We start from the raw sequence: 23482 nt of genomic DNA on the forward strand, positions 1-23482 counted from the left end.
TTTATGACTCCCGCAACTGAGGCCTGAAGCATTCATCATCTTCACTAGCATCACCCACTGTGTTTCTACCGCCTAAGTCAGACACGACGACACCCTAAAACAGACACACAGACCAGAGATGGCCTCTATGTCATAACCATGGAGGCAAACATGCTTTGGGGGTGTCTGGTGGAGAAGACAGGCCTTGCCATTCAAATGATTCTCCGCCGACAACACTTCAAAGCATTTGGCAAACGCAGTTACTCAGAGGTCGTAAGTTGTCTTTCCGTCAAGTCAAGGCCTCCCTTAACTCAGAGCAGCCCCAAGCAGGGGGAGACTGCTGTGGGGAGAAGTGAAGACTGCCCTGCACCCCCAGCCAAGCTGCCCAAGGTCCCTGGCGCGGAGGTAGGAGGACAGAATTAGTGCCATTATGCAAAGCAGCCAAGAGGAAGAGCTCCAGCTTAGCGGCGCCAGATGCCAAAACAAGCCAGTTCCCTGTGGCAGCCCAGAGACCAGGGAGGCAGCAGCCAGCTCGGCTGGGCCCAGTCTGGCTGCAAGTCAGCACCGCTGAACCCCAAGTCCGGGTGCCTTCAGCACCTGCCCACCCAGAATTCCGGGGAAGCTGGTAAAAACTGGTACTGCTCTCACAGGTCCCCACAAGCTGGCCTTGGCTCTCCAGTTCCCTGAGGGCAGGGACTTCTCCCATCTGAATCCAGAGCATGAATGGCAAAGAAGTGTTTTGGGGTCTCCCCAAGGTCAATGGGAAGTAGAGCACGGCCTGGCTTGGGACACTGATGTGAACTGCACTTGAGCTCCCAGCTGTGAGCTGCTTCCAGTCATTCCAGCAGCTGGTGGGTCGGAGCCCTAATCTGTAGGGCCCTGGGGACCATTTTGCGGTGACTTTGTAACTCTATGGGGCTTCTGATGTGATGTTTGGAAAATGAAGGGGTCACCTGACTAACCCCCTCCCCCCCCCACCCCCCGCAGAGTTGACCACCACAAAGCCTTCCTCTTTACAAGTCTCTTAGATGGTTCTGCAAAAATAAATTTCCAGGTTTGGTGGGGGCCAGCAGGGTGGGAGGGTGTGTGGTAGAAGCAGGGGAACCCCTGCCCCCAGGCAGCTTCTAGTTTAACTGACAAGCAAGACCAGCACAGGCTGTAGCTACGCTAGAGCCGCAGGGCCTGGGGTCTGAACAGGAGCTGGGCAGGGCCCCGGGCGCTTGGGGAGGGCTTCCCGGGTGTGAAGGGCCTTGAAGGTCAGCAGGGTTGGGATGGATTGGCAGGGGGAGCTTCTTCTGGGCTGAGACCCCTGCCCTACAAAGTAGCACTCAAGTACTGCTTGTTGGCTACAGCAAATGCAGGATGAGCACAGCCCGCCAAGGCGAAGCGCCCATCCGATTAGCCTTTCTTCAGCTGCTCTGGGCCCAGCCAGGGACAGAGCAAGAGAATAAAAGAAGACATGACCACAGGTCCCAACTGGACCTTTAGAGAGAAGTAGCCAATGAGCCCAGGAGAAGTCCATGAGCTCTGTGACAGTTGTCCCCTCTCCTGCCCCACAGGTCCACAGGTCCCCAAACATTTGTGCTCTAACAGATGCTCTCATTCACCCCATACCCATAGATATCACAAGCCTGGGTGTGGTTTCTTAAGATACACTGTTTATTCCACAGGAGAATAGGTTCAAGGCTAGGAGCCCAGTGTGGTGCGAGAGGGAGGGGAGGAGAGGGATGACGCTCTTGGTGGCCCATTGGCGGCTAAGTTGGGGTGGGCCCTGGCCTTCTCAGGCTCCAACAAGAAGCTGTCTGCTCAGAGTCCATTTGCAGGTTCCAGACAAGGCTATGCCTTCCCTGTCTTGAAGGTGGGGTGTATCCCCACATAGCACCCCGAGAAGACTGGGTCCAGTCTATCCCTAGAGAACACCCCGCTCCAAATCGCTGTCCCATGGCCCTTCTATTCCAGTCCCTTTGGCAAGAGCTGGGGACCTGGGCTGGAGGGGCAGGCAGGCAGATCTGGTGGGTCAGCTCTGGAGGCCAACAGGGGGCCAAGGCAAAGGGGACACACTGGAAGCCAGGTGGCTCAAAAGAAGTCAATGAGGGCTCAGCAGGTTGTGCTCAGGGGCATGGGAAGGGCTGGCCTCTCACTCCTGGCCTGGGTGCTCACCCACTGACCACTTCACCTCCCCTGTCCGCAGAGTCACTATGTCCTCGTAGGTGGCCGTCTGGTCAATGTTCAGGCCCTGGAGACATGGAGTGGAGCTCAGGCCTCAGCCACTCCCCAACTGCCCCAAAAGATGATCCTGCCAACCCCCCCCCCCCCAGCCCTCAGAGCTGCGGGTCCCCCTGCTCCTTACCTCGTAGGTATGGTCTTCCTCCATCCCAGGCTTACTGTCATCCTGGTGAGGCAAGAGAGGAAGAGCAGGGTGTTGGCTTCCCCACCCCACCCACTTCTGGGCCAGGCTGGATAGGGCCAGGTAGACCGGCCCGGTCAGGGGTCAGGGGTCAGGGGCCAGGTCAGGGGATGAGGTGTGCTCTGCAAGAACAACTGAATGAATGAAGGAGTGATGGAACAAGTGAGTCCATGGGCAGACTCAGGCTGGGGAGATGTGGAGATGGAGACCTTGCCCATGTCTGGCCCGCCCCTGGGTGGCCTCCCTGCCCCCTGAGGTCACCTTGTCCAGCAGCAGGAAGATGGGTACTGTGATGAAGAGGATGATGAGCAGGGTCTGGATCATGATGATGCTGTCTTTCAGTGTGTTCCGCCACTTCAACTGAGCCAAGGTGCTGAACCCTGGAGGGGGGGGGACGGTGATCCTGGGGCACTGCTTTGGGTTTGCACCCCTCAGGGCCTTCTTGTCAGTGGCTCTTCTGGGTGCTCTAGGGCCCCAGTCATCTCCACCACGTGGCCCCTCACTGGTGGCAGGCTGGGTGGTGTGGGGGGTGGATGGCTCCATGAACACCCTGTGGCCCCATCCACTCTCCCCTCCCTGGCTAAAGGGCAAGGCCCGTACCCACCCATGACTCGGAGCTCGGTGCCACAGCTTGTCACAAGGCCCTTTTCCGGGTGCTTCTGCTGACAGAAGTAGATGCCGTTGTCCTGAAAATGGACGTTTTTAATGACGAGGGTGGCGCGGGTGCTGTCCTGGCTGTATTCGATGTGGTCCGGTTCCTTGGCCAGCAACTTGAACTCCGAGTTGATATCCCGCTTCCAGAGCCAGCTCACCGAGCCCATGACATTGATGTAGCAATGTATTTTCACCGTGGAGCCTCGTTTCTTGGCTGTGAAACGCGGGTACTGCCAGATCCGGAGACAAGTCCCTCCTGTGGGCGCCAAGGCCAGGATCGAAACCTCACCCAGCATCTTCCTGACTGCCAGCCCCACCATGGGCCCCCCACCCTAGGGGACACAAACCCCGGGCTTAGTCCCCCTGGCCTGTCCTTGCTTCTTAGAGTGTGGGCCAATCAGGCGGAGTGTGGGGGAACAGAGCCATGGGAGAGGCCACAGGCCAAACCACGGGACCTCACCTCTGCCCGACATTTGATTTTCCCTTAGAAAGGCCCTGGAACTTTCGGGTTCCTTCCCATGCCCTGGAAACTTTGGATTCCTCATGCCCGAACAGCTAGCTGCCTGCCTTCTTGTCTGGCCCTGCCAGGGAGCTGCCCTGGGCTAGTCTGCAGTTCTGGGCGGTTCCCCATAGATACCCTCAGCCTCGTCACTGAGGCCCCACAGCAACCCCTGCCCTCTTTTCTCCATCGCCTCTCTCTACCCACTGCTTGGGCCTGTTCCACTTCTTATTCCTAAACCTTCATTCTCAGCTTGGCAGCGTCTCCCCACCCACCTGCTCCCAGGAGCCCCCCCCCCCCCTGCCTCACTGTGCCCAGTGAGTGGCCCCCTGGGGACCCGGAGCCCCTGTGTCCTGTCTGAGTCCCTAAGGTTAGGAGCTCTTTCTGGGGCTTTGTGGGAATCCCCATCTTGCCTAACCCAGCTCCTCAGACACTGGGACCAGAACACTTGTGTCTAATAAAGATGACAACTGGCAGGAGGGTGGAGTGGGGGGGGGGGTGCAAATGGGCCTCAGAACCAGGCCTTGGAGAGGGAGGCTAAGGAGGCCTAAGGAAGGGAGTTGTGGACAGAACCCAAGAGACAAGGGCACAGGGTCCGTCACAAGGACAGTGGCTGTTACTGGACACAGGTGTCCTTGCCCCCCAGAAGGAGCAGGGGAGATGGCTGACCTTGACAATCCTTTACTTCAGCGGCGGCTGCGAACAGGGTCTCACCTGCAGGTTGGGAGGAAGTGAGCGAGGCCAGGTCAGGGCCTCTAGCAAGCTGGCTGCCCCGCCTCTGCATACCCTCCGCCCTCTTCATCCCCAGACCCGCTTCCTCGCCCCTGACCGCAGCTCCGAGGCCCCTCCGCTCCCCCCACCAGCCCTGCTCTGAAGAGGCAGCAGAGGGGTGGGGCCCCCCCAGAAGATCTACCGCCCAGCCCTTCTTCTGCCCTGAGCAGGCATCTGGATGAGACAGGAGGGAACTCACAGCTAAAGGGCTCTCCTGTCCTCCAGGGGAGTCCTTTCCCAGAATACATATGTCCCAGGGTCTGGTTGGGGATAGCCCCTCCCCTACCTCCCTCTACACGGAGTCCTCGGCGGGTGAACCACTCTCCCCTCCTTTCTTCCTCCCTGGCCTGGCTCTTCCTGGGTCAGAACCACCACCCACTCAGGCCTAGCTCAGCCTGCAGCACCTGGAGCCCGCCAGCCAGCACGGCTGGGACCCCCGGACCCAGACCCCAGGGCAGTCAGCGGGAGACCAGAGGCAGACAGTGTGAGAGACAGGAGGAGGCTGAAGAGAGCTGGAGACAGAAGCAGTGGACACAGAGCAATGGAGGGGAAACCGGGGGGCCTCGGGGAAGGGGCTGTACCTGAGAGAAGCATCAGCAACACCAGCAGCCAGTCGCTGGGCACAGGAGACAGCGCCAGCCTGGCCATGGTCCCCACTCGGCTCTGACCCCAAGCCTGTGATGACGACCACAGCTCCTGGGGGGAAACGTGTAACTGCCTGTGCTGTCGCCTGTCCCCTCCCCACCTCTTCCCCACAAGGCCCCTTCCTGCCATGCAAATCGGGACCCAGGGGAGGCACCAGCTCTCTGGGGACCCTGGGGAAGGACGGGCTCTCTTGTCAGCTGTGCTGTTAAGGCTCAAAAGTCACCCAGCTTGGGCACCACAGCTCAGATCTGTGGTGGATGTTCCTACGGCTGGGACCTGCCTGTGCTTTCCTCCATGGGTCGCACCCCACCGGTGCCCTGGGCCTGTCAGCCTCCCATCCTGAAGTCTAGATTCCCAGGCACTTAGCTGAATACTCCGGGTCCTAGAGTTGAACTTGAGAGTGGTCCCTCTGCCCTGGACAAGCCTGTACCCTTGGGGAGGAGGAGCACCAAGAAAGGGCGGTATGGGGGTGCTGGGGGGCAGCTCTGGGCCCAGGACATGCATGGGGGGGGGCATGCAGCCATGTTAGGGGTTGATGGAGATTTGACCCTATGGAGTAAGAAAGCCACAGAGGTTATCGGGTGGCAGCCATTTGGGAAAAGATCTGGTCCAGGGGTGAGGCCTCCCTCCCTCACTGGGTAGGAGCGTTTGCTGGGAGCGGCCGAAAGGGGTGCACCTAGGTAGAGACAGCTCAGAGAAAACCCACCACTCAGCCACCAGGAGACTCCCAGGGCACTGAAGTGTTTGTTGCTCACAGCTCCAGGTATCTTTGGGTGGAGACAGACAAGAGGTTCAAGTTGGGAAGCCTCTAGGTTCTGACAGTAAGAGACTCTCTGGTTTTATCTCACCAGTCAGCAGAGTGCTAGATGCAACCGTAGTGATCAGGAGCTTGTCTAAGCTCAGCTCAGTGCCCCTGGGTCAGGCCCAGCCCTCGTCCTCAGTGGTGGTGGGGGGTGCACTTGCACAGTGCACAGCCTAACCTGCCCCCGAGCTAGCTCCAGGTTTTGTTTCCTGGTAGCGCCTCTCTCTCTCTCTCTCTCTCTCTCTCCCTCTCTCTCTCTCTCTCCCTCTCTCTATTCTCCTAACTTCCAGGAGGGGAAGAAAAATGCTCAATTCTCTGCATCCTTTGCTGCTTCTCATTCTCCCCACCACCCTCCATTGTTGAAGCAGCCTGTGCTGCTGGTGGTCTGTTGGGGTTTAGGGAGATGTGAACCTGCCTCTCATGCCAGGGTGGGCGACAAAGGTGGCAGAGGTCTGGAGGCTGTCCTCTGTGCCCAGGCCTAGGCTCACCTGGCACAGTGGGGGCCGCCCTCAAGGAGCACAGGCCGGGGTTGGCACTACGGAAAGCGGAGGCAGGAGGGTTAGAATTTCATCCGAGGAGCGGCTTGTTCCAAGCAGCCCCAGATGTTCTTGCTGTCTCCAGATGTTACAAATGAAAAAACATTTCCCTGAAAAGGTGTCAGATGTTCAGTTCACAGAACAAACAATCCAAGATTATAAACATTGCCTGAGGTCAACTTGAGGACGACAGGCCCCTGGTGTTGATGAGAATATTTGGAGACAGCTCCCCAGAAGAAGAGGGTAGGGATCAAGAGGTCTCTTGCTTTTAGCAAAGTACCTCCTGCAGATTGAAGCCTTGCTCAGCTTTGGGGGGGGGTGTCCCCCACAGCGGCGGAGATCACGGGGGAAGGCGTGGGCACGCACACGTGTGTGTGCATGTGTGTGCTTGCGCAGGGCTGCTCCCCAGGCTATGTGGCACGGGGCCTGCTCAGGGGCTGGTCTTGGGGCCCAGGGTGACTGCAAGGGGCACAAGGGCTGGGTGGAGCAGTTGACATCCCTCAAACATGAACATCCACACACACCCTGCCTGGAGGACAGGGACGCAGTTGTGTCCTTTGGACTCATCCCCATTCATGCCAGGCAGGGATCTGCTTTCAGGAGGGGGTGGGGGCAGGGGGGCCCACCGCCTGCAAGGTTATTTGTCCTAGTTGGGGCTGTGCTGTTCCCTCCCCAGTGACAACAGTAGCAAGCTCTGTCTGGGGCTTGTGACGCCTTTTCTTTCCTGGAAACATGAGGCCTCTGCCCTTGGCTCCCCTGTCACACATCCCGACATCTGGCAGCCTCCGCCCACCTGTCCGGGAAGGTGGCCTCAAAACAAGAGATGGGGGTGTAGGGAGAGGGAGAAGGGGCACTGGGACTTGGGGAACCAAGGGGGGTGCCCAGCAACCTTGGAAAGATGGGAGAGGGTAGAACCTCAGTTTGGAGAGGAGGGCTCAGACCTCTGCCCTCTGCCATTCCGCTCTCCCTGGCTTCTCTCGGTCCTCCAGCTGACCTTGCCATCCTGGGCCGTTTGTTCCATTACTGGGAGGGGGCTTGCTGGCTAACAGGATATGGGTTTGAACCCTGGCCCTGCTGGGTACCAGTCAGAAAGTCTCCCCGAGTTACCTGGTGGTTCCCAATAAGGGGTGGTCCCACTCCACCCCGAGAGCACTTGGAAATGCATCAGGGCCATTTTGCTGGTTGCAAGGACCAATTGGTGCCACCAGCATTCAGGGGCCGGTGGTGTTAAAGGCCCTGCAGTGGGAGGGACAGTGTCTCACAAAGCAGAATTTCTGTGCCTCTTATGCCCACTTCACCAACACGCATTCTTACCATTTCGGAGACCAGATCTCCTCGTTTATAAAAAATAGAAATCATCGTAATACAGTCTTCACAGGGCTGTTGGGTGCCTTGAAGGAAACGTGCATCTGCTGGTGAGGAACCCGGGACCACGGTGCACCCTTCAGAGGGTGATGAGTCGCACTGGTAACTGGGGAGTGGGGCTGATTCTGAAATGTTCACCTCTGTCTGTGTTTCTCAGCATTTGCCTTTTTTTTTTTTCTTCTGTCATTCAAGGCTCAGCAGAGGGGCGGGCTGGGGCACTCGGAGAGCTCTCCTGTCCTGGGGGCCAGATAGGGCCCCAGAGTGGTTTGGAGAAACTTCAAACCAGAAGGAGCCAGGCCCCCAGGGAGGGTGGTCAGCACCCTAGAGAGGGCTCAGAGAGCCCTGCAGGGAGGCTGGACCCTCCCCAGTCAGAAGAAGACAGCATGTGGAGGGGGTGGAGGGGGTCCTTTGGGACATGGCAGAGGGGCGTGGCTCAGGGATGTCAGGAGGGTCAGTGTGTATCCCTCCCCAACCCCCATGGGAGCCATGTAACCTAAGACCCCCAAAAAGGGGGGGTACAAAAATCTTGAAAGAGATTGTTTACTAGTTTAAAGGAATATAGGTCTGGCAGTCAGAAATCAAGTTGTAGGAAACAAAATTATATTTCACCCATTGGGATTATAAACCACTTCATAATATTACTCTTAGACCCACGGGATCCTTGGCTCTCTGGGGTCAGGGGTTAAAGGCAGGGTTCGGGGGGGGGCAGTATCTCTGAGAGGCAGGAGCCACACTATGGGCCCCCACAGGCACCTTGGGGCCTCTGGGGTGGGGACAGAGAAGTGAAGGGCTTCCAGAGAGAAGCTGGGGATGTAGGGTCCCAATACCCGTTTCTTGGGCGCCATCACGGGTGGGAAAAGGGTGAACCCAGGAGGGAAGGAGGGATTTGACTCCCAACCTCGTCTGGCCCCTTGGGCTCCAGAGGAGGGCAGAAGGAAACAAACAGGCCAGAGGAGGGAGTTGGGGCTACCCCCTCCCAGAGGCTCCCAGGTCTCCCCAACCCCCACCAGCTCTCCTAGCTGCCTGCTGCCCTCAGCCCCTGCTGACATGCCCACCTGGAGCCACAGAAGGAAGATGCCCACACGTCAGAGGCATGAGATGGGGGATTTATTATAAGAACTGTACAAAGGGACCTGTCTGCTAGCCTGGCTTGGGCCTGTTCCTACCTAGACAAGGTGCACATAGGTGTGGGTCTGCAGGGCTGGAGGGGGCGCAGCCAGGGGGAGGCTCTACAGACTGTACACAGTCAATCCAGTCCAACTGATGCAGAGGCTCTTGGGGCCGTGCCGGTCCAGGGCCCTGGGAGGGCAAGGCAGCGGGAAGGGTGCTGGTCAGGAGGAGGCTGCCCATTGGGAGGATGAACACACTGAAAGAAGGGGATGGAGTAGGGTCGCCTTCCACAGGGACACAGGCAGGAGACATGGAGCAGGGCTGGGGCAATGGTACGACAAAAACAACCAGGGAAGGGAGAACCGCGGAGTCTTAGGGGCTGAGAGAGGGATGCCCAGGTAGGGCCAGAGGGCAGGGAAGGCAGAAAGGAGGGATCTGGCCTGTGGGCTTGTGCACACACACACAACACACATGTTGTTTTGGCGGTTTTGCTGCTTCCTGAGTTTTAATCAAACTGTTCACAAGAAACAAGAAGAAACAGAAGAGGAACTAAGGCCAACGGGGACTCAACCTTAGCACACGTGTTCACACTCATACACACACTCACAGCTCAGGCACACTCACATGGACAAGCCTCCACAGAAGACTCACACACATACCAGCCAGACACTACAGGGTACACTGACACACATTTACACAAATACACCCAGACGCAAATGCATATGCAGGCATCGTGGGACACGAGGGTACACACACTTAAACACACACACAAGTGAATCGATCCAGGGACCCCTCCCCCAGGCTCGTTCTCTGTTATCGGAGAGCCAGTGGAGGCCCTACATTGCCATGGCCTGATCGGCCACGCCAGCAGAGCGGCCGCCCAACCTTCCAGGCAGCAGGAAGTCGGAAGTTTGGGCCTCTGCCAGGTGGGCCTGGCATGGCCCAGTGTGAAATCTCTAACATGGGCTCAGCTATAATATTTTTAGGATCACTTTGGGGGGCAGGGAAGGATGAGGAGTGAGGAAGGGAGGGAGGGAACAGGGTTTTTTTCTCCTGAATGCCAGGGTTCCTGACCCCACCCCAGGTCTGGGTGCTCAGGCCAAGAACAGCCCCCAGCGCAGTGATCCCCCAGGGAGATGCGACATGTGCTGACCACCCATGCGTCCTGGAAAAAGGCAGCCCCAAGTTCACTGCCCCCTGTGCCCCCCCAGGGGCCAGCCGGGGGAGTGGAGGTCTGGGGGGAGGACATACTGGGAAACGGTTTCAGGGGCCGTACCCCCAGCCCGATGAGCCCGGACCCAGTGGCCAGTCAGGCTGGTGGAGCCGTTTCAGACCAGCCATGTCTTCCTTTCCCAGGGAATCCCCGAGCCTGGCGGGCGGGCAAAGCTGCATCCCCGATTGGGGAGGGCTGCCGGCCTGGGGTCAGGTGTCTGCTCTCACTCAAGTTAAGACATCTTTGGAGGGCCCACTTCCTGGGGAGAGGCCAGCAGCCGTTAAGACTCTGGTGGTCGGAGGGCAGCCAATCCCTCTATTGTAGGCCATCTCTGCCCCAAGTGGGGGACAGAGATTCTGATGTTTTGGCTGTACCCCCAAGCCAAGAGAAGGAGCAGCAGGGTCCATGAAGAGGTTAGAGCCACTTGAGGGCGACATCACAGAGACGGGGGCCCAGGCCCAGCTTGAAGCCTCCGATGACAATTCCCATTTTCCATGGCTGGGGGGACAGGTGTTTTGGCCTGGGTGTTAGTCCCAGCGTAGCCACATCCTGTTCCCAACAGGGAGCCGATCAGTCCCAGATTCGAAGCCCTGCTCCCTCAGCAAGCGGGCCACTCTGAGGGAGCTTCAGGGCTCAGCAGCCTCAGCAGGCCACTCTGCTGCTGCCTGCTAGACCAGAGATTCTTTGACCCCTGGGCGTACTGTTTGCCCTGGGGGTGGGGGGGAAGGGAGGGCAGCTTCTGAGGGGCTGATGGTTGTGAGCCCCACGGCAGGTCCAGTGTCCCCTGTGGAGACCCTCTCCTCATTCTTGCTCTGCACATCGCTGTCCCCATTCTCAGGACCATACATCTTGCTCATGGTGTTGGCAATGAGCCCCTCCTTCTCGGGGGCCCCGTCCCCACTGCCGTCTTGGCTGTGACGGTACATGTAGGATGCCTGCTTCACGGAGCGCTGAAGCAGGTGCCGGCGGTAGGCCCTCTGGATCTTGATGGCACATACCTCTTCGTGCTTCCTCTTGAGGGTGGTGGTGATGGGCTCGTAGGAGACCTTGGAGGGGTTGGCTGCCATGAATTTCTCCTCCATGGTCTCCTTGAGGGCATCCATTTCCCCCGAGTCGCCGAGGACCTCTTTGGTCAGGGCAAAGAGGATGTCCAGGCAGTGGATCTTGTCACCCGGCACCATGGGCAGGTCCAGCGTGATGAGTTTGATCTTGTTGGGCTTGGCGATCCTCAGTGGATCCTGCAGGGTGTCCACAAAGTCAGAGAGGCGGCTGTAGGCAATGAACTGCGTGGCGTCAGGGTCGAACTTCTCCCACGTCTCGTAGAACATCTCAAAGTCATCCTCGCCGAGGGGTTCGCTGCTCTCCTCGGTGGCCACGTTGAAGTTCTCCAGGATGATGGCGATGTACATGTTGACCACGATGAGGAAGGAGATGATAATGTAGCTGCAGAAGAAGCAGATGCCCATGGAGGGGTTGCCACAGTCCCCTTTGACCTTGCTTCCCGGGTTCTCCAGGGTGGGGTCACAGTCAGGGGGCCCACTGTTGAGGATGGGGTTGAGGAGCCCGTCCCATCCAGCTGACGTGGTGATCTCAAAGAGGCAGATGATGCTGTTGCCAAAGGTCTCAAAGTTGAACATGTCATCGATGCCTGACTCCTTCTTGACATAGGCAAAGTTGGACATGCCGAAGATGGAGTAGATAAACATGACCAGGAAGAGGAGGAGGCCGATGTTGAAGAGGGCAGGCAGTGACATCATGAGGGCAAAGAGCAGTGTCCGGATGCCCTTGGCCCCGCGGATCAGCCGGAGTACGCGCCCGATCCGGGCCAGGCGGATCACACGGAACAGCGTGGGGGACACGAAGTATTTCTGGATCAGGTCAGAGAGTGCAAGACCTGCAGGGAGGAAATGATGAGGACTGCTGTCCTAGGGTGGGAGGCTGGGCTACAGAGTGGGGGCATGCAGGGCTCAAGGGGGCCCGGCCTGGGGTGCTTAACCCTTGGAGCACAGCCTGGATGGCCTCGCCCATTGGGCCAAATCCCTCCCGGAGCCTTGGGGCCAGGGGTTTACATCTTTGCTTCAACACAGCTGATGGATGTGGGATATGCCAAAGTTGTTGGGGGTGAGGGTAAGGCCCATTCCCAAGACTGTTTACAGATGCCACAGATGAGAGAGAGAGAGAGGGGGCAGCTTTGTGTTTCTGAATCTGGGCACGTTTAACGTTTCTGACTCAGTTTCCTCATCTGTAAAATGGTAGCTATATCTGCCTGTAGAATTGTTATGAACAATTAGTGAGCTAATGCCTCTAAAGGGCACAGGACTGTGTCAGGCAAATCATAAATGCTCAATAAAGGATTGCTCGTTACCATCACAAGTACACGCATGTCCACGCACTTTTCTAGGGCATATGGATGCTGGGACCATCTTCTTAATGTTTTTCACTGAGCACATGGGCGTCTGAGTGTGCATCGCTTGTCAGGTAACCGTTCCCTGAAGTGTGCTCATGTGTGTGCAGGTGAGCCTACCTGTACGTGCCTTTGTGTGTGAAATGTTAATGGCAGGTGCACACACACACGTGTATGTGTGACAATGTATGTAAGCATGCCAGGTGCATGAGGACAGGAACATGCGGCCTTCCTGAATAAGTCAGCCCAGCCTGGCCCTGCTCACCCGCGATGGACAGGATGACAACCACAAAGTCGAAGATGTTCCAGCCAACGGTGAAATAGTAGTGGCGCAGGGCGAACATCTTGAAGACACACTCCCCCGTGAAGATGATGATGAAGATCATGTTGATGTTGTACAGGATATCCACCTTCAGCTGGCTCTGGTCGTCCGTCTCCACCATCATGGTGACCATGTTGAGGCAGATGAGGATCATGATCGTGATGTCAAAGGCCTGCTTTGTCACAAAGTCGTACACCATGCCCTGGATCTTGTTCTGTAGCACAGAAGGGAGCATGGGGACGCACATGGGGGCACAGTGGGGAGAGTGGTCAGGGCCCACGCAAGACGGGGGTAGGCAAGAGACACAGGATGACGTCATAGCATGAGAGAGAGAAACAGAGGGCAGACCCATTCTGTGGGGTCTGTGGGCACCCTCCCTCGCTCTGAGACCGTTCCACCTGTCAAGGCCCCCAAGCAGCCCCTCATGCTGCCCTCAAGCCAATGCAGCACTGGAGAGGGTGCCCGGCCCTTGCCCCGGAAGCCACCCATTGAGATGGATGCACACTGGGGGACTGTGCAGGGCTGGGGGAGGGGTAAACCAGTGACTGGCATTTAGTAGGCAGCTGCTTCTTGCGCGTACAGTGCCTTTGTATGGTTACAAAGAGGCATCCCTCTTGGCAGGCAGACCCAGCCTCACCCAGTGACCTAGCCTGGTGGGCAAAGAGCAGGCATTATTTTGGTCCTGGTGGCCCCCTCAGGCAGGAGCCTCATTCAGGCTACCGGGAGAGGGGCCCAGAGGGCAGGTACCTGGGGCCGTGGAATTGGTTTCTGAGGCTTCTTGGAGCCAAGCTTCTTCATGGCATTATAGTACTTCTTCTGTTCCTCCGTCATAAAGATGTCTTTCCCTCCAAAGTATAATGGGATGGCACCCGTAAGATTGGGAGGTCCCCCTTCTCTGCCTCCAGGACCTCCTTCCTTCAGATATCACCCTTAAAGCAGCCCCCACCCCGGGAGGGGGGCTGGGAGACCTGGAGGGACCAGAGATTGGGGTTGTGGGAGGGGAGAAGGGGGGAGACAGAGGGAAGGGGACCTGTGCTGCCTCATGGTCTATTTTAGGCCACTTTCCATCAGTATCTCATTGGGTCCTCAGAATGACCCAGAGAGGTAGGTAACATCACCCTCATTTTATAGATAAGAAAACCAAGGTTCGGGGAGGCCAAGTCCCTTGTTCAAGGTTGCCAGGTTTGCTGCCTTAGCTGTGGTCAGTGATAGCACGGTGGGTGGGAGGCAGCAGCTGTGAACTATGAAGGGCTGGGTGGACCAAGGAGGGGAGGAGGGCATGTGGTGCAGGAAGGCCCTGGGACGACGGGGCCAGATACTCATCTTCTTCTTCTGCTGGTTGAAGTTGTCAATAATGACGCCAATGAAGAGGTTGAGGGTGAAGAAGGACCCGAAGATGATGAAGATGACGAAGTAGAGGTACATGTACATGTTCACCTCATACTGCGGCTGCTCCTCCTGCTGCAGGGGCCACAGGACAGGAGAGGGGGTGCTGGGTGGGCTTGGAGACAGACACACGCTGGCTGCTCTGTGCTCCATCTCACTCACTGTGGGCAGGAGGGGCCTTGGGTCCCTCAGAGTCTCAGGGGCTCCCCAGGAAACAGCATGGGGGAAGAGGGTGGGGGTGGGGACAGTGTGCCACTGTGCCTCTGGTCTGAGTCCTCCCCCTTGGTTCGCTCACCAGCTGTACATCAGTGACCCCTCACTTACCTCCCGGGAGTCCACGGCTGCATACATGATATCCATCCAGCCTTTGAAGGTGGCCTGAGAGAATGTAGGCAGGTGTGAGAGGAGGGGGCTGTTTGCTGCCTCTGTCATCTAATCTGGTCTTTCTGATGGGCTGCCTCCCCGCAGCCCCTCTGGGCAGGTATCAAATAGAGACCAGAGACCCTGGCCGGTTGGCTCAGCGGTAGAGCGTCGGCCTAGCGTGCGGAGGACCCGGGTTCGATTCCCGGCCAGGGCACATAGGAGAAGCGCCCATTTGCTTCTCCACCCCTCCGCCGCGCCTTCCTCTCTGTCTCTCTCTTCCCCTCCCGCAGCCAAGGCTCCATTGGAGCAAAGATGGCCCGGGCACTGGGGATGGCTCTGTGGCCTGTGCCCCAGGCGCTAGAGTGGCTCTGGTAGCAACATGGCGACACCCAGGAGGGTCGCAACATGGCGACGCCCAGGATGGGCAGAGCATCGCCCCCTGGTGGGCAGAGCGTCGCCCCCTGGTGGGCGTGCCGGGTGGATCCCGGTCGGGCGCATGCGGGAGTCTGTCTGTCTCTCCCTGTTTCCAGCTTCAGAAAAATGCAAAAAAAAAAAAAAAAAAAAATAGAGACCAGAGGTCTAGACACTACTGCTTCAGGGTTCTGCCGCCCTGGAAACAGCATGGGCTCAGGTATAATGAAAGATGGGGGACACACCTATCCCAGCTCTCTGCAGGGCCAGGGGGTCACACTCACCACCTGTAGGAGGGACAGGTAGCCCAGACCCACGTTGTCGTAGTTGACCTTGACGTTGAGCCAGCGAACCTGTCCCGTGTGCATCAGGCTCTCGCACTCGGACTTGTTGTTGACTTCGGAGATGTCGAACCTCTCGGAGGTGGTGGTGTTGATGCAGTAGTAGAACTTGCCAGCGAACAGGTTGACGCCCATGATGCTGAAGATGAGCCAGAAGATGAGGCAGACAAGCAGCACATTCATGATGGAGGGGATGGCTCCCAAGAGGGCGTTCACCACCACCTGGGGGGCCAGGGATGGAATCAGTGCCAGATCTTCTCCCAGGCAGGTGGAGGGAACCTGGTCTGCTCTGGGAGACGGCTCCCTACCTACACTAACCAGGAGACCAGGGAGGGCTGGGCATGGCTCCTCAGGGAGGTCTTCCTGGAGGAGGACCACTCTGAGCCAGGCCTGGGGAAGTCTGCTGATCTGTATGGCTGGGGACGGGGGAGCAAAGTGGAGGGCTAGGGGCTGCCAGCCTGGTGGTGGAGAGGGCTCTCTACTTGGCTGGAGCCACCAGCCCAGAGTTAGGGTGCCGGGGTTCTCTGGAGGCGACCTGCCATGGTTCACCGGCAAGAGACAAACACTCTTTCCTCGGCCCTCACAAGAAACTCAGCCTCCTGACCAGTCCTCAACCCATTGGCTCACAGCCTCAGAGACACAGGCACAGAAAAGAAGCCGCCAGGGTCTTTATAGCAGCTGGACCCCAGGACCAGAACCCAGGGCCCCATCAGCCCTAATCACACAGACCAACCTCACTTTTTCAGACTGAGCCAAAACTGAGAATTGTCCCTTTTCAAGGTGAAGACATTTCCTGAGCTCCAGGCAGAGTGGGTGGCACATGCCTAGTGATACTCAGGGGGCTCTATTCCTGGCTGGGTCACCAAACAGCTGCATGGCCATGTGCAGGTCATTTGCCCTCAGAGTCATTTTCCCTCCATTCGGGCTGGGAGGCCCAGCCCTGGCTGGCCCTTTGTATGAAACGAGAGTGAGCCACTCAGGCTGAGCGCACTGAGGGCCTGCAACCAGCCACTTCACCGAGATTTGTCTCAGCTGGGAAGGCGGGGTGTCTTGTTTCCAGGAGACCTCCCTTTACTGGGGAAATCTCATCTGTTTCACCCAAACCCTGTGTTTACCAGTCACTTCCATCCTCAAGGGTCCAAGGGGATCTTTCCAAACTTGGCATGACCCTGATTTCAAGGGCACAAATATCTTCCTGCTTGCTTAAGTCTCAGAACCATGGGGGTCCCATTCTGAGTTGGGGAGGAATACCCATAAACCTACAGACCTACTTTTGGTCCACCTCTCCTCCCTGCCATTGTGCCCTCATGCCCTCCTGGAAGCAGCATTAGCCTCTGCTGCCCCCCAGTGGTAGCAGAGAGGAGCTAAGGAGCAGCACTGAGGGCAGGAATGGGCACTTGGGCTGGTGAGAGAGAGATGTCTCAGGACCCAGAACCTGGTTTTCAGCAGGGCCATGGGCCAAACTCTCTGCTTCCCCCTGGTGGTGATCAGAGTACAGACATGTGATCCCTGCACCTTGTTCTGTGGTGGCTGCTCCCCCAACACCCCGTCCCACTCAAAGCTTTCCTTAACACCCACCCTCATGCCCTCAAATCGCGACAGTGCCCTCAGGGGACGCAGGGCCCGCAGTGTCCGCAGGGACTTGATGGGTCCCAGCTCCGAGTAGCCCATCCAGTTGGCCACCAGGCTGATGATGGAGACCTGCGAAGGGACAACAGGGAAGGGGTGTCAGGGAGTGCAGGTCCCTGGCTCCCCCAAAACCCAGCGGCACAGTCCTTGAGGACAGGTCCACCACAAGGGGCCTTCCTGGACTCACGGCTCTAGGTATCTGTGCCAGACTCCTTCCCTAGTGAGTGGTCCTGTCTAGTAGAAATTGTCCCAACCCCTGCAGCAGCCTGGGCTCCATCTCAGTGATGTCATCACTAAACGGGAGACCTGTGTGCCCATCAGAGAGGACACCAAGTCCTCCACAGATATTGGCAAAGATGGTGAGTAACCCTCCTGCTCACTGTCTTATCCTCAAGGCTACCCTTCCTCTGAGGGGAGGGGAGGTTCCCTAGCCAGTCCTTCCCCTTCCTGGGCCGCTGTGTCCAAGGAGCTGGGGGGCCAGTCTCATTATGTGAGGGTCTGAAGTGCTGTGTGGCCTTGGGCAGCTGCTTCCCCTGGAGCTGGGGCTTCCTAAGGTCCTTTGGCCACAAGAATGGCCTCTAGGTCTGTCTGTGGGGCCAGGGACAGACTCACATCCACGATAAGGAAGTCCAGCCAGCACCAGGCATTCGTGAAGTACACCTTGTAGCCGTAGGCCACCCACTTGAGCAGCATCTCTATGATGAAGATGTAGGTGAAGACTTTGTCGGCATACTCCAGGATGGTGCGAATGACTGGCCGCTGCTCAATGTAGATGTCCTCGAAGGCCTGGGGGCACCAGCACGGAGGGGTGGCCACGGCCCGGGAGGCCAGGGCAGCCGCCACGTCCGCTACCCTGCCTAATGCTGCTGATTCCCAGGGGACTGGCAGGGGGGCCAAGATGGTGGCTCCTCCCAGACTCCCCGTGCCCACCATGGAGGTGAATGAGTCCCCTGTGGGAGAAGCTGTTTGGGTGAGTTCCTCTAGGGTTTTGGGTTGGAGACTGTCCAGGCTGCGTCCCTCCCATGGTGTGGTAGGAGGGAGCTCTGGCGGGCCTGCTTGGGCCCTGGCACCTCTCTCTCTGCCCATGCCTGTCCCCCAGGGTGGTACCTACCAGGGCCCCACTGCTGAGCAGAATCATAAAGACAATGAAGGTCTCGAACCAGTTGTGCTCGACGATCTTGAAGCAGGCCCTGCGGAGGGTCCACCACTTCTTCCCGCGGCCCTGGGAGATGTCCACATAGAGGCAGGGGAAGCGCTGTACAAAGGCTGGGGGAGCAAAGGGTACTGCGTCACGGCCCTGGGGGCTGCCTCCAGACGCACTGTCAGCACATTCCCGCCACCTTCCAGGACGCCCCCTCTAGAACTGCACCTCACTGTCCCCCAGACCCAGAGTCCTCACCTCCTCCCGACACCTGGCTTCACGTCCTCCACCAGTGGATGGAAACGGGCCCAGCCCCTCCCCCTGACGGCAGCCATGAGCCCTCCCTCCACTCCACTCATGTGCCAACTGCTGCCAGAGATGGACATGCAGAGGGAAGACCCACAGGGCATAGGCCACCAGCTCGGGTACCAGAACCATCAGCTGTCCCATCCTCTCCCACGCCGCCCAGGCAGCCTTCAGTTCGCATGGCCTGGGCTATTTGGGCAAAAATATTTCTCCAGAGCTGTCCCCTGCAGGGCTGCACGGGCCTTTCTCCCTGAAGACAAGGCTGAGGAGGGCGACAGTCTTTGAGAAGACTTTCCTGAGCTCTTGCTCCATGTTGGGCTCTATGGGGGTTCTTCACAGCCCCTCAGGGGGCTGTCCTCACCCACCGTACACACTGGAGGCTCAGGAGAGGGGCTGGCAGGCCCCGGCTCTGACACCTGCCTAGGTCTGCAGGGCACAGTAGCATTAGAGGAAGGCCCCACGTGCTTTGGGTGATGCCTATGCCCCCGAGATGTTCCCGAGGAGGCAAGGCTGGAGGCTGCGGGGCTGGGGCGCCAGGCAGGCTGTGAGCTCACCCTCCGTGAAGCACTCCTCGGGCTGCTCCTCCGGGCTCTCCTCCACCTGCTCCTCCTGGTCCTCCTCGGGGGGCTTGTAGTCAACTGTGCTACAGACGGAGGAGTTCCCGTCGAGGGGCTGTGGCGGCTTCTGCAGGGCCACAGGGTGACATGACCCTTGGGTCCTCCCACCAGGTGAGGCAGAGGAGGTCAGGGTGGGAGACCAGAGGGAAGAAGAAAGAGGGGGCGGAGCTGACTGACTTATTCATTCATTCACACACTCAAACCAGCACTGCGGCCTATGCTGTGGAACCACAGTGACCAAGGAAGTCATGGTCCTGTTCGCATGGCACTTAGATTTGGAGCAGGGCAGGGCTGAGGCTTGGGGAGGGGTGGTAAGGACATGAGACAGGTAAGGGCCTCCGGTAAGGGAGGAGGGTGGGGGAGTAGTGGGCTGGGGGGCGGAGGCTGGGGGGGCCTGGCCCCCGGGGTCCTGGGAGGCCCCAGGGGGTATGGGAAGGTGTGAGCAGGGCAGCAGAGGAATAAGATGCCTAACGGTACTTTTGAAAGGGCATGAATGGGGGTCAGGACAGACTGGGGTTGCCACAACCCCAGATAACAATATGTGATATCACCAGACCTAAGCTTCCTGCCCCCAGGGGCTGTTTGGCTGAGGATGAACACTTTTCCCAGCTGAACCTGATGGGAGTCGAGTGAATTGGAGAGGCTGGTTCTCCTACCTGCCCCCCCACCTCCTCCTGGTGCTGCCCTGGTCCAGCTTCCCAGCCCAGACTCCCCTCTTTGGGGGGACCCTGTCATGGCTGGAGGCGAGGCCCCAAATAGGAAGATGGAAAGGGCAGCTAGAGGCCAGCTCTGGATCCAGAATGGTGACCAGAAAACCAAGGGAGTCCTTTGGCCCAGTTGACAGAAAGGGAAACCGAGGCACAGCACATGAGGTCAGCCAGGGCATCCACTGAGTCGCTCACTCTGCCCATGTGCCCCCTCACGGTCCCCCTTGGAGCCACACTCGCCTCGCTCTAAAGCGTGTCCAGGGCCTTGGCCCCGGGCGTTCTCCAGCCCTCCCCACCCCCGATCCTCATACCGAGGTCCATGCCATCGTGCCCGGGTATTTATAGCTTGGCAGGCACCCGGCCCCTGGTAAGTCAGCATGCCGCATATTCAGGGGGAATAAGAAGTCAAGAACTTTCAGGGCAAAGTTTGTGCAGGCCCCAGCACCCAGCGGGGCCCAAGGCCAGGGCCAAGAGGGTGGAGTGGGCAGGGGGCCCAGCCCGAGCGTATGTGAGTCCTTCCCCTGCCAGAGCAGGGCGGGTGGGGGGCTGAGAGTCACCTTCTCCAGCAGGCCAGACAAAGCCCCTCAGCCTGAGCTTCTGGGGGTGGCCACCAGTCCCTTGCCACCCTGGCAGGGGAGGAACATGGGGAGGGGACGTTTCAGCCAAGCAGCAGGTCCCCTGCACAGGCTGGGTGCATGGGTCAGGGTTCCTGCGAGGCTCTCTGTTCTTGTATCCAACCTCATCGGCCCACCCCACCACACCTCTCCTCAGAGTCCCCAGCCCAGCCTGGCACTTTGGCCCACACTGGGAGGGAGGAACCACCCCATGTGGGGTCTAAACAGAAATAGATAACAATGGCAAGGACCCAGAGTGGGCTAAACAGAGGCCTCAGGGTCCCAGCCTTGGATTAGAGGGGCTACAGGTAAGATCAGCCTTTCCCAGAGCACTACCTACTGGTGAGATGGGGCCCAGGTGCAGTTGTGGAACAGGAGTGAAGGGAGAGTACGTATTAGGACAAGCAAGACAGGCCATAATAATCATGTAAATAACAGTAATAACATTCACCATTTACAGAGAGCTCACTATGTGCATGACACACATCAACTCATCGAATGCATACCACAATGACACAGGTTGATACCATTACCCCCACTTTACAGATGGAGAAATGGTGGCTTGGAGGCTTGTCTAACGTCGCACAGAAACGTCAAGCCATGTCTGTCTGACCCCCTACCCAGGCTCTGTGATGGGCTCACCTTGACATCCTCAGGCTCTGAGAAGGTGTCAGTCTCCTCCTCAGTCGGCATCTCCAGGTCGGACTCCTCGGAGGCAATGGGCACGTGGATGGTCAGGTAGGGGTTGTTGATGAAGTTGAGGTGATCCAGTTCAATGCTGGGGGTAGGCCCATCGGCCAGGCCCACGTGGTTCAGGATGTGATTGTCCCTTGGGTCCTTGTCACCCTCCTCAGGGGGAAGTTCCTTCTTCTCGTCCCCAGGGGCATTCACCCCGGCCTCTGCTGCCTCCCCAGGCTTCCCAAGGCTGAGCATGATCTCCTTGGGGCTCAGGATCTTGCCACGCAGCAGCCCCAGCAGGAAGGCTTTGGCGAAGCTGATGCCCCACTTGATTCGGCCGATGGCGATCTGCAGGTTGTTCATCTCGCCATCCTCGTCCGAAGCAGCCAGGCTATCAGCGCTAAAGGAGCTTAGCAGCAGGGCCAAGAAGAGGTTCAGGACCTGGGGAGCAGGGGTGGGGGGAGACTCAGCTTAGCCTGCAGGCCCCTGAGGGTACCATCTTCAGCCAGCATGAGGGGGTCCTCAGGCCTCCAGATCAGGCCTACCCTATGCTGAGCATTTAAAAAGACATCATCTAATGGGATCCTCATGACGGCTCATGGAGCTGAGGAGTATTACTATCATCCCCACTTTGCAGATAAGGAAACTGAGGCTTGAGCACAGGATAGGACTCTGCTGACCAAGCCGAGGTGGGGTTTGTGGGTCCACTGGGTAACAGGGACTCTTTCTTTCCATGACACTGTCCCCCAGCTCCACTACTGGGGAACATAGAACAAAAAACAGGGTGCATACCTACTAGCTTCCAGGACTTACTGGGAACCAAAATCTTTTGAGCCATATTTTCTTGCCTGATAAGAGGGACTTTGAGAGAGGCATGTCCCCTATTTCTCTGGAAGGGGCATTTTGGATTCCTTTTCTCCTATAGGTTTCCCTGATTCACCTGGTTCTCTTTCCATAGCCCTGCTGGAAGGGACTTAAGAGACTATTGGTCTACCCCCACTCCCTGTCTACTTTATTTTCCAGTGGACAGACATTTACTAATACTATTTTATTTTCCAGTGTTCACAGGAGCAAGTGGGCTTAGGGAGTTCTAGTCTGGTAGAGAGACACTTGGTTAGACAAAGACAATGCAGTGAGTGTGCACGGTGGTAAAAATGGGTGCAGAGGCTTTGAGACCACGTTGCTTGGCTTTGAGGCTCTGTGCCTCAGTTTACTCACCTGTATAATGGGGGTGATTCCAGTCCCTACCTCCTCACATTGTTGTTTAGCACACAGTAGGTACTAAAAGCATGTTTGCTGTTATGTGTGCAGTATTGGAAGGCAGGGCCAGGTTCTCTCTCTGGGGACCTGTGGCGGGGGCTGTTTATGTGGATCTGCCACCCTTGTCCATCTTCTCCATGTGCCTGTCACTGTCTGACTTTCACTACAGTCTTCCAAGGTCTTTTTGTCATCGTCTTAACTATCATGTCATCATAATAGCTTTTAAAAATAAATGTTATATATTGTATATATATTCTTGATTCGGAGGAATATGCTGGGGGGTCTGCCTCACCTCCACGCCCCTAGCTACTTTTCTGCCTTGCTCCCCACCAAAGTTTATTGGTCTTTCTTTCCCTCTCTTGAGGGGAGGCGTCCAGTTGCCAGAAACACATCTGAGATGGGAATTAGCTGCTCTCTGGGTCAGCAGGGTTTGCACACGGCTCCTGCCTGGGACAGAAATAGCCTCCTCCAGCAAGGCGGGGGGCAGGGGGCTGGAAGGAGGGGGATGGATACCATGTTCCCCTGGGGGCTCTGAGGGGTGGGTGACCTATGACCTCATCACTTCCTCTTCTTCACAGAAGCTCAGGGGAAGTGCCCAAGTGCCATGGGTGCAGGGGACATGGGTACCCACACTCCCTGGCAGGGTGCCCCTAAGCCCTCAGCAGACACCTGCTTCCCTGAGCCGGGGGGAGGGGTGGCAGGGACAGTGCCCAAGGAGCTGACAGTGCCTCCTGCCTCTGAGCAAAGTGGGAGAACCACAGAGCTGAGCCGGTAAAAGGTGTCAGTGGTGAGAGAGAGAGAGAGAGAATGTGTGTGTGTGTGTGTGTGTGTGTGTGTGTGTATGCCTTCTTCAATTCAAAGATTACTAATTTACTTCTCTGAGCCTTTGTTTCCTCATCTACAAAGCAGAGAGGTGCACACAGAAAGCGTCCCATGTATGGGATAAATGGAAATAGAGGTCAGCTGTCGTTCTTGTGGGTGTGGATGTTATGACTATTATCACCACTGATGCTATTATTGATCTTATTGTTATTGGAGTTACATAGACTCCGGTTCTAGTCCAGGCTCAGTTTCTCACTAGCTATACGGTTCTGGGCACTGCCCTATCAGAGCACAGAGCCAACACTACCTGCCTCACAGCACTGTTGAGAAGCATTCGGGACAATGCCAGTAAAGCCGGCACCTGGCAGGAGCTGAGTACTTGGGAGCGTGATGTTGGTGGCAGGCATCCGCACCACACATGCTGTGACATTTGAACTTCCCTGACCTGGTGGGTCACCTCTTTGCTAAGCACTTAGATACGTGTCATGTCATCCTCAGGA

At 57.6% G+C, this 23482-nt stretch overlaps 2 protein-coding genes across 2 annotated transcripts in view; both read right to left on the minus strand.

The window, feature by feature from the left end:
• Positions 1 to 1620: 1620 nt before the first annotated feature.
• CD79B (CD79b molecule) lies at positions 1621 to 5042 on the minus strand. The gene is made up of 6 exons (XM_066235197.1): positions 4892 to 5042; positions 4209 to 4253; positions 2991 to 3296; positions 2648 to 2766; positions 2330 to 2371; positions 1621 to 2215 (listed from the first exon to the last, which is right to left on the minus strand). Exons 1-6 carry the CDS (start codon positions 4956 to 4958, stop codon positions 2117 to 2119), a joined length of 678 nt encoding a protein of 225 aa, XP_066091294.1. The 5' UTR covers positions 4959 to 5042; the 3' UTR covers positions 1621 to 2116.
• A 3724-nt stretch (positions 5043 to 8766) lies between these two features.
• The window catches only part of SCN4A (sodium voltage-gated channel alpha subunit 4), a 45705-nt gene continuing 30989 nt past the window's right edge, over positions 8767 to 23482 (minus strand). The window contains exons 15-25 of the mRNA XM_066234953.1: positions 20865 to 21341; positions 18839 to 18968; positions 17949 to 18103; positions 17450 to 17623; positions 16787 to 16909; positions 15152 to 15430; positions 14418 to 14471; positions 14031 to 14168; positions 13455 to 13559; positions 12651 to 12921; positions 8767 to 11875 (exon numbers count right to left, since the gene is read on the minus strand). Of these exons, the coding sequence (XP_066091050.1) occupies positions 10650 to 11875; positions 12651 to 12921; positions 13455 to 13559; positions 14031 to 14168; positions 14418 to 14471; positions 15152 to 15430; positions 16787 to 16909; positions 17450 to 17623; positions 17949 to 18103; positions 18839 to 18968; positions 20865 to 21341 (3132 nt within the window). The 3' untranslated portion in view covers positions 8767 to 10649. The remainder of the gene's footprint in view (positions 11876 to 12650; positions 12922 to 13454; positions 13560 to 14030; positions 14169 to 14417; positions 14472 to 15151; positions 15431 to 16786; positions 16910 to 17449; positions 17624 to 17948; positions 18104 to 18838; positions 18969 to 20864; positions 21342 to 23482) is intronic.

Source organism: Saccopteryx bilineata, chromosome 6 (assembly GCF_036850765.1).
Source record: "Saccopteryx bilineata isolate mSacBil1 chromosome 6, mSacBil1_pri_phased_curated, whole genome shotgun sequence".
Classification (NCBI taxonomy): Eukaryota; Metazoa; Chordata; class Mammalia; order Chiroptera; family Emballonuridae; genus Saccopteryx; species Saccopteryx bilineata.